The sequence below is a fragment of the Phyllobates terribilis genome, unplaced genomic scaffold (genome assembly GCF_046119375.1).
Source record: "Phyllobates terribilis strain yellow unplaced genomic scaffold, ASM4611937v1 Scaffold_10__3_contigs__length_209671492, whole genome shotgun sequence".
NCBI lineage: Eukaryota > Metazoa > Chordata > Amphibia > Anura > Dendrobatidae > Phyllobates > Phyllobates terribilis.
In genome coordinates this window covers 171,595,847-171,610,585 of record NW_027362770.1, presented here as the reverse complement: position 1 = coordinate 171,610,585, position 14,739 = coordinate 171,595,847, and the positions used below count along the sequence as shown (strand labels likewise).

At 49.1% G+C, this 14,739-nt stretch overlaps 1 protein-coding gene across 1 annotated transcript; it reads right to left on the bottom strand.

The window, feature by feature from the left end:
* Positions 1 to 10,983: 10,983 nt before the first annotated feature.
* Positions 10,984 to 14,538, bottom strand: LOC141164672 (E3 ubiquitin/ISG15 ligase TRIM25-like). The gene has a single exon (XM_073650161.1). The coding sequence runs from the start codon at positions 14,506 to 14,508 to the stop codon at positions 12,931 to 12,933; it is 1,578 nt and encodes a 525-aa protein (XP_073506262.1). The 5' UTR covers positions 14,509 to 14,538; the 3' UTR covers positions 10,984 to 12,930.
* Positions 14,539 to 14,739: the final 201 nt, after the last annotated feature.

The following is a 14,739-nucleotide window of genomic DNA, read 5'->3' as shown; positions in this document are numbered from 1 at the left end:
TGCCCGCGACCAATCACCGATTTGGGCGCCAAATTTAAATATCGGCCGCGACCAATCACCGATCTTGGCTCCACATTTAAACACCGCTGTACTGATTGGTCGCGGACGCTATTTAAATGTGGCGCCAAAATCGGTGATTGGTCGCGCCCAGCGTCGGCGACCAATCAGCACAGCGGTGTTTAAATGTGGAGCCAAGATCGGTGATTGGTCGCGGCCGATATTTAAATTTGGCGCCCAAATCGGTGATTGGTCGCGGGCAGCGCCAGCGACCAATCAGCGATTTTTAACACAAATGTCCGGACCTTTGTAACACCATGCGGGTACTGTGGGGAGATCAGTGGCTAGGGTGTGAAGGGAGGACCGGGGAGCGGCGCTGCGGGTCGGGATACTTCTGCTGCGAGCAGTCGCTCATGTCCCGGGTTCTCGCAGTGGAAGTAGCCGCACAGGCAGCGGCGCTCCCCGGTCCTCACTAATACGATTCCGCTCCCCGCTCCTCACCAATACGATTCGCTGATTGGTCGCGCTCTCCGCACGCGACCAATCAGTGATCTTGGCGCTAAAGTTAAACACCGCTCTGCTGATTGGTCACGGCCTCTGCCCGCGACCAATCACTGATTTGGGCGCTACATTTAAATAGCGGCCGCGACCAATCACCGATCTTGCCGCCACATTTAAACACTGCTGTGCTAATTGGTCGCGGACGCCAGCCGCGACCAATCAGCGAGCTTGGCGCCAAATTTAAACAACGCTCTGCTGATTGATCGCGGTCGCTGGCCGAGGCGCTCATCTCCCGGACGGTAGCAGCGGAAGGACCGCCGGTGTCGCTGACTTCCATGCGGAAGGGAGGACCGGGGAGCGGCGGCGCGGGTCGGGATACTTCTGCTGCGAGCGCCCGCTCATGTCCCGGGTTCTCGCTGCGGAAGTACCCGCACAGGCAGCGCCACTCCCCGGTCCTCACTAAGACGATTTGATTATTGGTCGCGGTCTTCGGACCCAACCAATCACTTATCTTACCGCAAAAGTTAAACACTACTGTGCTGATTGGTCGCGGGCAGGGTCCGCGACCAATCATCGATTTGGGCGCCAAATTTAAATATCGGCCGCGACCAATCACCGATCTTGGCTCCACATTTAAACACCGCTGTGCTGATTGGTCACCGACGCTGGGCGTGACCAATCACCGATTTTGTCGCCACATTTAAATAGCATCCGCGACCAATCAGCACAGCGGTGTTTAAATGTGGAGCCAAGATCGGTGATTGGTCGCGGCCGATATTTAAATTTGGCGGCCAAATCGGTGATTGGTCGCGGGCAGGGTCCGCGACCAATCAGCACAGTAGTGTTTAACTTTTGCGGCCGCATACCTATTCTAGAATACCCGATGCATTAGAATCGGGCCACCATGTAGTCTACTATATAATTGTCTTATCCCGTCTGTCTATCTGTCTGTCTGTCTGTCCAGGAAATCCCGCGTCGCTCATTGGTCCGGCAGAGGCCAATCAGCGCCGCGGGATTTCAGAAAAAAGATGGCGGCCGTTAGCGGCTCATCTGCGGGACGGAGCTCAGCGGCGATACAGCCGGGAGATGAGTGCAGCGAGGCGCTCATCTCCCGGCCGGTACCAGCAGAAGGACCCCGACCGCCGGACCCATCTGCGGGACGGAGATGCAGCCGGGAGATGAGCGGCGCGAAGCGCTCATGTCCCGGCCGGCAGCAGCGGAAGGACCGCCGGCGTCGCTGACATCCATGCGGAAGGGAGGACCGGGGAGCGGCGCTGCGGGTCGGGATACTTCTGCTGCGAGCGCCCGCTCATGTCCAGGGTTCTTGCAGCGGAAGTAGCCGCACAGGCAGCGCCGCTCCCCGGTCCTCCCTTCACACCCTAGCCGCTGATGTCCCCACAGTATCCGCATGGTGTTAGTAAGGTCTGGACATTTGTGTTAAAAATCGCTGATTGGTCGCTGGCGCTGCCCGCGACCAATCACCAATTTGGGCGCCAAATTTAAATATCGGCCGCGACCAATCACCGATCTTGGCTCCACATTTAAACACCGCTGTACTGATTGGTCGCGGACGCTATTTAAATGTGGCGCCAAAATCGGTGATTGGTCGCGCCCAGCGTCGGCGACCAATCAGCACAGCGGTGTTTAAATGTGGAGCCAACATCGGTGATTGGTCGCGGCCGATATTTAAATTTAAACGCCGTTCTGCTGGTTGGTCGCGGTGGCCGGCCGACCGCAACCAATCAGCGAGATGGGCAGCAAATTTAAACGCCGCTCTGCTGATTGGTCGCGGTGGCCGGCCGCGACCAATCGGCGAGATGGGGGGAAAATTTAAACGTCGCTCTGCTGATTGGTCGCGGTGGCCGGCCGCGACCAATCAGCGAGATGGGCGGAAAATTTAAACGCCGCTCTGCTGATTGGTCGCGGCCGGCCCATCTCGATCATTGGTCGCGGCCGGCCACCGCGACCAATCAGCGATATAGGCTGCAAATTTAAACGCCGCTCTGCTGATTGGTCGCGGTGGCTGACCGCGACCAATCAGCGAGATTGGCGCCAAACTTAAACAACGCTCTGCTGATTGGTCGCGTCCGCCGGCGACCGCGACCAATCAGCGATTTTGGCGACAAATATAAACACCGCTCTGCTCATTGGTCCCGGCCCCCGGCCTGCCGAGACCAATCAGTGAGATTGCCGGCAAATTTAAACAACGCTCTGCTGATTGGTCAACTTTATCGCCAAATTTAAACAAGCTTTCCGGTCCTCACTAACACAGTTCGCTGATTGGTCGCGGCCGCCACCCGTGACCAATCACCGATATTGCCGCTAAATTTAAACACCGTTTTGCTGATTAGTCGCGGTTGCCGGCCGCGACCAATCAGCGATTTTGGCGCCAAATTTAAACAACGTTCTGCTGATTGTGCCCGGTTGGCCGCATACCTATTCTAGAATACCCGATGCGTTAGAATCGGGCCACCATCTAGTCTACTATATAATTGTCTTATCCCGTCTGTCTGTCTGTCTGTCCAGGAAATCCCGCGTCGCTCATTGGTCCGGCAGCAGCCAATCAGCGCCGCGGGATTTCTGAAAAAAGATGGCAGCCGTTAGCGGCTCATCTGCGGGACGGAGCTCAGCGGCGATGCAGCCGGGAGATGAGCGCCGCGAGGCGCTCTTCTCCCGGCCAGTAACAGCAGAAGGACCTCGACCGCCGGACCCATCTGCGGGACGGAGATGCAGCCGGGAGATGACCGGCGCGAGACGCTCATCTCCCGGCCGGTAGCAGCGGAAGGACTGCCGGCGTCACTGACCTCCATGCGGAAGGGAGGACCGGGGAGCGGCGCAGCGGGTCGGGATACTTCTGCTGCGAGCGCCCGCTCATGTCCTGGGTTCTCGCTGCGGAAGTATCCGCACAGGCAGCGCAGCTCCCCGGTCCTCACCAAGACGATTCGATGATTGGTCGCGGTCTTCGGACCCGACCAATCACTTATCTTACCGCAAAAGTTAAACACCGCTGTGCTGATTGGTAGCGGACGCTGCCCGCGACCAATCACCGATTTGGGCGCCACATTTAAATATCGGCAGCGACCAATCACCAATCTTGGCTCCACATTTAAACACCGCTGTGCTGATTGGTCGCCGACGCTGGGCGCGACCAATCACCGATTTTGTCGCCACATTTAAATAGCATCCGCGACCAATCAGCACAGCGGTGTTTAAATGTGGAGCCAAGATCGGTGATTGGTCGCGGCCGATATTTAAATTTGGCGCCCAAATCGGTGATTGGTCGCGGGCAGCGTCCGCGACCAATCAGCACAGTAGTGTTTAACTTTTGCGGCAAGATCAGTGATTGGTCGCGCGCCAAGACCGATTTGTGCGGCACATTTAAATAGCGGCCGCGACCAATTGGATGTCAGCGCCGCTCCCCGGTCCTCCCTTCACACCCTAGGCGCATGGATGTCAGCGGCGCTGCCTGTGCGGGTACTTCCGCTGCGAGAACCCGGGACATGAGCGGGCGCTCGCAGCAGAAGTATCCCGACCCGCAGCGCCGCTCCCCAGTACTCCCTTCACACCCTAGCCGCTAATGCCCCCACAGTATCCGCATGGTGTTACAAAGGTCCGGACATTTGTGTTAAAAATCGCTGATTGGTCGCTGGCGCTGCTCGCGACCAATCACCGATTTGCCCGCCACATTTAAATATCGGCCGCGACCAATCACCGATCTTGGCTCCACATTTAAACACCGGTGTACTGATTGCTCGTGGCCGATATTTAAATGTGGCACCCAAATCGGCGATTGGTAGCGGGCAGCGCCAGCGACCAATCAGCGATTTTTAACACAAATGTCCGGTCCTTAGTAACACCATGCGACTACTGTGGGGACATCAGCGGCTAGGGTGTCAAGGGAGGACCGGGGAGCGGCGCTGCGGGTCGGGATACTTCTGCTGCGAGCAGTCGCTCATCTCCCGGCTTCTCGCAGCGGAAGTAGCCGCAGAGGCAGCGGCGCTCCCCGGTCCTCACTAATACGATTCCGCTCCCCGGTCCTCACCAATACCATTCGCTGATTGGTCACGCTCTCCGCCAGCGACCTATCAGCGAGATTGGCGCCAAATTTAAACAACGCTCTGCTGATTGGTTGCGGACGGCAGACGCGACTAATCAGCAGTATTGGCGCCAAATTTAAACCTCGCTCTGCTGATTAGTCGCAACCACCGGCCGTGACTAATCAGCGATATTGGCGCCATATTTAAACAACGCTCTGCTCATTGGTCGCGGTTATCGGTCACGAATAACCAGCATTATTGGCAACAAATTTAAACACCACTCTGCTGATTGGTCACGGCCAGCGAACGCGACCAATCAGCATTATTGGCGCCAAATTTAAACCCCGCTCTGCTGGGCGAGGCGCTCATCTCCCGACCGCCGGCGACGCTGACCTCCATGCGGCTAGGGTGTCAAGGGAGGACCGGGGAGCGGCGCTGCGGGTCGGGATACTTCTGCTGCGAGCGCCCGCTCATGTCCCGGCTTCTCGCAGCGGAAGTAGCCGTACAGGCAGCGGTGCTGACATCCATGCGGCTAGGGTGTCAAGGGAGGATCGGGGAGCGGCGCTGCGGGTCGGGATACTTCTGCTGCGAGCAGTCGCTCATGTCCCGGCTTCTCGCAGCGGAAGTAGCCGTACAGGCAGCGGCGCTCCCCGGTCCTCACCAATACGATTCGCTGATTGGTCACGGTCTCCGCCCGCGACCAATCAGTTATCTTGGCGCAAAAGTTAAACACCACTGTGCTGATTGGTCGCGGCCGCTGCCCGCGACCAATCACCGATTTGGGCGCCACATTTAAATAGCGGCCGCGACCAATCACCGATCTTGGCGCCACATTTAAACACTGCTGTGCTGATTGGTCGCGGACACCAGACGCGACCAATCAGCGAGATTGGCGCCAAATTTAAACAACGCTCTGCTGATTGGTCGCGGCTGCCAGTCGACCGCGACCAATCAGCGAGATTGGCGCCTAATTTAAACAGCACTATGATATCCCGACGGCAAGTGTGAACGGAGGACCGAGGAGCGGCGCCGCCGGTCGGGATGATTCTGCTGCAAGCAGCCGCTCATCTCCCAGCTGCTCGCAGCGAAGTACCCGCACAGGCAGTGCTGCTCCCCGGTCCTCACTAATACGATGCTGATTCGTTGCGGCCGCCGGCCGCGACCAATCATCGTTATGGGCGGCAAATTTAAACCCCGCTCTGCTGATTGGTCGCGGTGGCCAGCCGCGACCAATCAGCGATTTTGGTGCTAAATTGAAACACCGCTCTGCTGATTGGTCGCGTCTGGCGGTCACGACCAATCAGCGATTTTGGCGCCAAATGTAAACCCCGCTCTGCTGATTAGTCGCCGGCCGCGACCATTCTGCGATATAGGCGCCAAATTTTAACACCGCTCTGTTGATTGCGCCTGGTCGGCCGCATACATATTCTAGAATACCCGATGCATTAGAATCGGGCCACCATCTAGTACTGTTATAGACCACAGGGTCTGCATTGCCACTTCACAGACAGTATTCCCTATTTATAGCCTCTTTATTTCTGCACCAGCTTTTCCATCTCTATTGAGGGTATACTGATATCGATTTGGCTATTTCTCCCTGTTTTTTGCTCCTTATGTGTACCCGCACTTTACCTTGCACATTCTCTTTGTTATCTATTTATGTATTTTTATGGATAAATGTTATATTTCATATTTAATATAGAACTATTTTATATTCTCAACCTTACAGCTCCTTTACCTGCCTATATTCCAACATTTAGAATGAAGCAGGGCCAGCAAAATTTTTCAGCAAACTCAGAGCCTGTCTTGGGCCACAGCCCCACTATCAGTATTCGGTCAGTATTTTTTCTCAGGAGTGGGAGCCAAAACCAGGTGAGGAACAATCAGAGAAAAGGTATAATAGAAACAAGTCACCAATTCTGCATTTATCACCCACTCCTGGTTTTGGCTCCCACTCCTGAGAAAAAATAGTGACCGAATACTGACTGAATACTGATAGTGGGGCCGTGGCCTTAGAGAGATTATTAGCTACGTGCTATGGCTACCAGATAAATGACCACTAACCCAGCAATGCCTCATTGTGTTTAGAGGTGTCCAGTGTTTCTGCAGGAGTCTGGTCAGCTAAAAAGCAGTCACACAGCACATTGTCAGCTAGAAGCAGCCATACCAGGATTAACATAAAATATAGTTTATTCATTCGACACCAGAAAATAATAGTAATCATGCTTGCAATCAAAGATTTCATTATTGCATTAACAGCTATCACAAAGGGCCGTACATCACTGATTATGGGGCCGTGTTCTATAGGCTGAATGTGTAGGACATAGATTATTCTTCAGAAACTCAGCTACTATTTGATCGTTTTGTTTTAAATCATTATTAAATAAAATCCAATATCTTGTTATAAGACAGTCCCCGGGCAAAATGGTAGAGAGAAAAGATACAGAAATGTCTGCACACACGGCTACAGTGGGAAAAAAAAGTATTTTATTCAGCTACCAATTGTGCAAGTTCTCCCACTTACAAAGATGAGGTCGGCCTGTAATTGACATCATAGGTCGACCTCAACTATGAGAGACAAAATGAGAAAACAATTCCTGAAAATCACATCGTCTGATTTGGAAAGAATTTTTTTTTCAAATTTTGGTGGAAAATAAGTATTTGGTAAATTACAAAAGTTCATCTTAATACTTTGTTATATATCCTTTGTTGGCAATGACAGAGGTCAAACGTTTTCTGTAACTCTTCACAAGGTTGGCACACACTGTTGCTGGTATGTTGGCCCATTCCTCCATGCAGATCTCCTCTAGAGCAGTGATGTTTTGGGACTGTCACTGGGCAACAAGGACTTTCAACTCCCTCCAAAGGTTTTCTATAGGGTTTAGATCTGGAGACTGGCTAGGCCACTCCAGGACCTTGAAATGCTTCTTATGAAGCCACTCCTTCGTTGCCCTGGCGGTGTGCGTGGGATCATTGTCATGCTGAAAGACCCAGCCACTTTTCATCTTCAATGCCTTTGCTGATGGAAGGAGGTTTGTGTGGCACCCCAGGGGTCCGGTTGCCACAGTGGAATTGCCTCCTTCACAAGGGGTGATGCCATGCCTGGAAGCAAGCAGGGGTCCCCTAATCAGGTTTACTAGCATACAACACTTTCCTGGTTCCAGACCAGGAAGGGGAGCTCCTCACCTTAGCAACTGGAATCTGGTGGCGGAGTTAGTTAGAGTTAGTGAGAGGAGTTGAAGTCAGGAGAGCGAAGAGGAAAGACGTGGGGAGTGGAGCTGCATGGCAGTTCACCCCAAAGAGGAGCGCAGAAGAACCGGACCCCGGAGTACGAGGTTGTGGGGCATTGAAGGCCCAGCAGTAGAAACCAGAGGGCAGGAGACTGCAGGTCTCCTGGCCACATCAGATGCCCGGAGGCTCAGCAGCACTATAGGGCCTAGCACCGCCACGTGGGAGCGGCACTCCAGGAAGGCCCGAGCTGCCTGCCATACAGGTGAGCACAAAGACGTTTTACTCAGGGACGAGGGCCGCAGCATAGCTATAAGCAGTGGGGCCAAAGAGATTAGCGCAAGGGAAAGGTCTACAACTTCACCTGGCGAGGTGGATTCCCATCTTGCTTCCAGGCCGCCCGGACCTCTACTACCAGCTAGTACCTGTGCCCCGGTCTGCCTAACCACCGCAAGTAAAGATAAGAGGAAACTGCCATTAAGTTGTGGACTGGTCATTATCAGCGCCATCCCCTGCACTACACTGCACAGCAACATCTATAACATCACCACTTCCTTGCCTGGAGCTACGCTCTGCCTGTGGAGAGCTGAACCAACTCTGCTGCGTCATCAGCTCCAGAGGGTCTGCACCGCAGCGGCTGCCCCATATAGCCGCATACCACAGGTGGCGTCACGAATATTTTATATATAAAACTTTAATTCCCCTTTTATTGACCGCCCTGGGTCACGGACCAGGTCACCGCCACTGTGACATCCCCCAGCATCGACCGGCCCGGCTACCGAGTACCCCACGGCCCAGGGGGCATGTCATTTGCATTCAAAATCTCACAATACATGGCCCCATTCATTCTTTTCATGTACACGGATCAGTCGTCCTGGTCCCATGGCATAGAAACAGCCCCAAAGCACGATGTTGCCACCCCCATGCTTCACAGTAGGTATGGTGTTCTTTGGATGTAACTCAGCATTCTTTCTCCTCCAAACACGCCGAGTTGTGTTTCTACCAAACAGTTCTACTTTGGTTTCATCTGACCATATGACATTCTCCCAATACTCTTCTGGATCATTCAAATGGATGAACTCTTTATGTATCAAATGACCAAGTTCTCCAAAAAATATGACGTAGTAGTCATGGGAGATTTCAACTATCCAGACATTTGTTGGGAATCTCTCTCAAGTAAAACTAACAGGTCAAGCAAATTCTTATCCTCTCTTGCTGACAACTTTATCTTCCAAAAGGTAGGGGAGAAAACAAGGGGATCTGCTACTTTGGATCTAATCCTTATAAACAGGGAGGAAATGGTTGAGGAGGTAAAGGTGGCTGGGACCCTAGGAGGCAGCGATCATGCTATTATAGAATTTTGGATAACTAGAGGAGGAAGACATGTGAAGACTCAAACTTCAAGGTTAGATTTTAGAAAGGCAGATTTTAAGAGACTCAGAAAGAGAATAGGAGGGATCCAATGGCTGGATGTCCTTAAGGACAAAAATGTCCAGGAAGGATGGGAAATTTTTAAAAATGAGATTCTCAAAGCACAATCGTTAACAATCCCGAAAAGTAGGAAGAATGGGAAGCATTTAAGGAAACCAGGATGGATGAACACAGAACTTAAACACATGCTAAAAAGAAAGAAAGAAATGTTTATTAAATGGAAAGAGGGAGGCATATCTAAAGAAGATTATAATGCAGTCTGCAGATCCTGCAGGGCACGTATCAGGTTAGCTAAAGCTGACAATGAATTAAGGCTTGCAAGAGATGTCAAAAGCAATAAAAAAGGATTTTGGGGGTATGTCAAAAGTAAAAGAAAAGTCAAAGATGCTATAGGATTTTTACAGGATGAAAATGGAGAAATGGTAAGAGAGGATGTTGAGAAGGCCGAACTTTTTAATTCCTATTTTGCATCTGTTTTCTCTCAGAAAGAAAATGTAACATCAACTGATCTTCACTGTCCTTTTAAAGGAATAGAGGAATCCAAGTTATCTGTAAACAGAAAGATTGTGAGGGAATATTTAGCTAACATAAATGAGTTCAAGTCTCCAGGTCCAGATGAATTACACCCCAGAGTACTGAAGGAGATCGTAGAAGAAATTTTAGAACCACTCTCCATAATCTTTGAAAATTCTTGGAGAACAGGAGAAGTCCCAGAAGACTGGAGAAGAGCAAATGTTGTTCCTATCTTCAAAAAGGGGAAGAAGGTGGACCCAGGGAACTATAGGCCGGTGAGTCTGACTTCTATACCAGGAAAGATCTTTGAACAAATTATTAAACAACATGTATGTAAGTACCTGGATAAGAATGAAGTGATTAACCAGAGTCAGCATGGGTTTGTAACTAACAAGTCATGTCAGACTAACTTAATTTCCTTCTATGACAGAATCACTGACTGGGTGGATCAGGGAAATGCTGTAGATATAGTATATCTTGACTTCAGCAAAGCATTTGACAAAGTATCTCACACCATCCTTATTGAAAAAATGACCAAGTATGCAATGGACCAGGCAACTGTTAGGTGGATTCATAACTGGCTTAGTGATCGGACTCAAAGGGTGGTTGTAAATGGCTTCACATCCAGCTGGATGAATGTCTCAAGTGGGGTACCACAGGGCTCCGTCCTGGGACCTGTATTGTTCAACATCTTTATCAATGATTTAGATGAAGGAATTGAGGGTAAACTGATTAAATTTGCTGATGACACAAAGCTAGGAGGGATAGCTAACACTAGAGAAGAGAGAGAGGATTCAAAAAGACCTAAATAAACTGGAGCAGTGGGCAGCAACCAACAGAATGGTTTTTAACAGGGAAAAATGCAAAGTACTACATCTGGGCAATAAAAATGAAAAAAGCATATACAGAATGGGAGGAATAGAGCTAAGCAACAGTACATGTGAAAAAGACTTAGGTATACTAATAGATCATAGACTGAACATGAGTCAACAGTGTGATGCAGCAGCAAAAAAGGCAAATACAATTCTGGGATGTATTAACAGAAGCATACAGTCTAGATCACGTGAAGTCATTATCGGTCTTTACTCCTCTTTGGTCAGACCTCATCTGGAATACTGCGTCCAGTTTTGGGCACCACATTTTAAAAAAGACATAGACAAACTGGAGCAAGTTCAGAGAAGAGCGACCAGAATGGTGACTGGTCTGCAAACCATGTCCTATGAGGAACGGTTGCAGGATTTGGGAATGTTTAGCTTGCAAAAAAGAAGACTGAGAGGAGACTTAATAGCTGTCTACAAATATGTCAAGGGCTGTCACATTGTAGAAGGATCATCTTTATTCTCATTTGCACAAGGAAAGACTAGAAGCAATGGGATGAAACTAAATGGGAGGAGACACAGATTAGATATTAGAAAGCACTTTTTGACAGTTAGGGTGATTAATGAGTGGAACAGGCTGCCACGAGAGGTGGTGAGTTCTCCTTCAATGGACGTCTTCAAACAGAGGCTGGACAGACATCTGTCTGAGATGATCTAGTGAATCCTGCTTTGAGCAGGGGGTTGGACCAGATGACCCAGGAGGTCCCTTCCAACTCTACCATTCTATGATTCTATGATTCTCTAGCAAATTTCACGTGGGCCTGGACATGTAATGGCTTAAGTAGGGGAACACGTCTGGCACTGCAGGATCTGAGTCCCTGGTGGCGTAGTGTGTTACTGATGGTAGCCTGTGTAACGTTGGTCCCAGCTCTCTGCAGTTCATACACTAGGTCCCCCCGTGTGGTTCTGGGATTTTTGCTCACCGAGAGATCATTTTGACCCCATGAGGTGAGATCTTGTGTGGAGCCCCAGATCGAGGGAGATTATCAGTGGTCTTCTATGTCTTCCATTTTCTAATTATTGCTCCCACAGTTGATTTTGTCACACCAAGCTGCTTGCCTATTGCAGATTCAGTCTTCCCAGCCTGGGGCAGGGCTACAATTTCTGATCACAAGTTCAAACAGGTGCCAGTACTACAGGTAATGAGTGGAGGACAGAGGAGCCTCTTAAAGAAGAAGTTACAGGACTGTGAGAGACAGAAATCTTGCTTGTTTGTAATTGACCAAATACTTAGTTTCCACTAAAATTTGAAAATAATTTCTTTCCAAATCAGACGATGTGATTTTCAGGATTTGTTTTCTCATTTTGTCTCTCATAGTTGAGGTCGACCTATGATGTCAATTACAGGCCTCTCTCATCTTTTTAAGTGGGAGAACTTGCACAATTGGTGGCTGACTAAATACTTTTTTTCCCCACTGTATATGTATCTTGCAACTGTTGATTTTGATAGCAATACGACTTACAGTTCCCATTCAAAAATGTCACAAAATCACATGGAAAAAAAAATATTATTTGGCTCGAATCAGTAACTATCGAAAATGATGGCTTTTTTTATCATTGCAGAGTACAATCAATATCCAATGCCGACCGCTTTGCCCTGATGAGTCCGTATTCACGGTGTATGCCACGGGTCTCTGATTCATTCTCTAACGGAAGCAAATCACACAGAAGCACACCGACAAATATGCGTTCTGTATAGCGTTCGGCCTTCAATATGGCTGTGAGTTCCAGAGTATCCATCATCAGTTAAAATCATACAAGACTTCTCTGCGGTTATTTATCTCCAAAATAGTGGAATTGAGCGCATCAACGATCATAATCACTGTAATCACTGTGTAAGGCGTAGGTAATGCACTTCACGCAGGTTACCTGTTTTAATGAGCGAGAAATGACCTCCTGGTTCTTGATAGGGTGATAAATCAAATATATATATATTTTTTTGATCAATAAAATCTTTAAAACTTATAAAGTGTCTTTCATTTTTTACAAACCATATAAATCACATACTTTTTATACTTAGGGACTATTAAAGGTTGAAATAACATTATTGGACACATACATAATATGCCCAATATTGAGAATTAGAAACAGTATTATTGGCCATATACATAATATGCCCAATCAATTTAATTTGAGAATTACACTGTACAACTCGTCCCGCAAATAAACAAGCCCTCAAACATCTCTGTGGACAGAAGAAAATGAAACAGTTATGGTTCTTGGAAGAAGGGGTCGAAAAAACAGAAATACAATTGCGGAAATTGTCCATGTCAGGAAGGGGATAAAAACCTTGTGGCCAATGGTCTCAGCAATTATCTTCAGATATCATCACCTGTCATGGACACTCATTTTCTTTTTATTGTCAAACATCCATTACCTACACCTAATGCAGCATGAAGGGGCTCGGTGAAGGTGGCAGTGAAGGTGTGTAAGTGTCTGATGGGGTCACACAGCTCATAAAAGGACAGCTGCCCGGCCTCATAATCCAGACATATCCTGACTCTATCACTGGAGATCTCGTCAGGTAACTGGATCTTTTTACTGTCATGTCTCACTGAATACTGTTTGCTATACCACCACAAACTCCAGGACTTGTTATTACCTCCAATCAATGACTGATGCCCCCTCCTGTCTATACTGGGATAACACATCCCAACTCTCCACTCCCCTGATCTTCTGCCCTCCACATCCCAGTAATGTCGTCCTGAGGTAAATCCCCTCCTGCTCATCACCTGATTATACTGGAATCTCTCTGCTGTTTCTGGACGTTTCTGCTTCTCTTCTGTCCCGGTTGTAGTTTTCAGGTCGTCTGATATAAGGAGATTATTACCAGCTGTGTTTACATCCAGTAATATGTCTGCAGGACCCTCCACATAGATCCCGCTCCTTATACCTGATATTACCTCACATAATGTGTGTAATGTGTGTGAGATCACAGCCACATCCAGGTCATCTCCCTCATGGGGCTGTTTATCATGTCCCCCTGTGTCCTCATCACCTCCCTCCTCCTCAGGATCACACAAGTCACCGGTGTCTGGTTCCTGTAAGACAGTCAGTGGATCCGTCATGTTACACAGCTCCTCAATGTGTCTCATCTTCCTGGACAGCTCGTCCTTCTTTATCTCCAGCTGATGGATCAGAGCAGACAGTGACAGGGACTCTTCCTTTTCCTGCCTGGAGATCTCACTCAGGACCTTCTTCTCCAGGTCGTCCACCCGTCTCCTGATGTCTGTACACAGGGCAGTGACTCTCTCGGCTTCTCCAGATGCTTTTTCTTGAGCTTTTCTCCTGCGCTCCTCCAGACTCTTGACTCTTTCCTCAGTCTTCTTTCTCTTTGTGATCAGTTTCTGGAGAACATTTCTCAATTTTTTCTTTTTTTTCTCAGAGACCTCATCCAGTGACTCCATTTTATGTCCATTATGTTCCCCAATCAAACTGCAGGACACACAGATACAAGCCGCGTCCTCAGTGCAGTAATATTCCAGGATCTTCTTATGGACAGAACATTTCCTTTTCTCCAGAGAAGTGCTGGGATCAGATAAGACGTGTTCTGGTGATTTGCTGTGAGACCTCAGGTGTTTATCACACAGAGAAGCTTCACAGTGTAGACAGGATCTAACAGCAGGTACAGGAGAGTCCACACAGTAAGAGCAGTAGATCTTCGTTTCTGTCTTTGTTGGTTGAGCAAACAGTAAATTCTCCATTATTTTACGCAGAGCTAAGTTCCTCATCAGCGCTGGCCGCTCCTGAAACTCTTCTCTGCATTCAGGACAGGAATAAACTACAGACTTGTCCTGTGTATCCAGCGCACGATCAATACAGACCCGGCAGAAGTTGTGTCCACATCTCAGCATTACAGGATCTGTATAAGTGCTCAGACAGATGGAGCAGAGCAGCTCGTCTCTCAGATCAGCAGACGCCATGGCTGACAGAGGAAGAGAGAAACGAAAGTACAATTCTCACACACCCGGAAACCAAAGATTGGTTTTAACCGTTTATGTGGTGGAAGAAGTTGACAACTTCAGTGGATATGAAGCTTGAAGAGGTTTAAAAACCCAGAAATGATGTTATGTTATGATATATTCACTATTGCAATGGAATCAGGGTGGAATACAGCTTTAGTGTTCGCCCACATCTGCCTATATAAAGTTGCT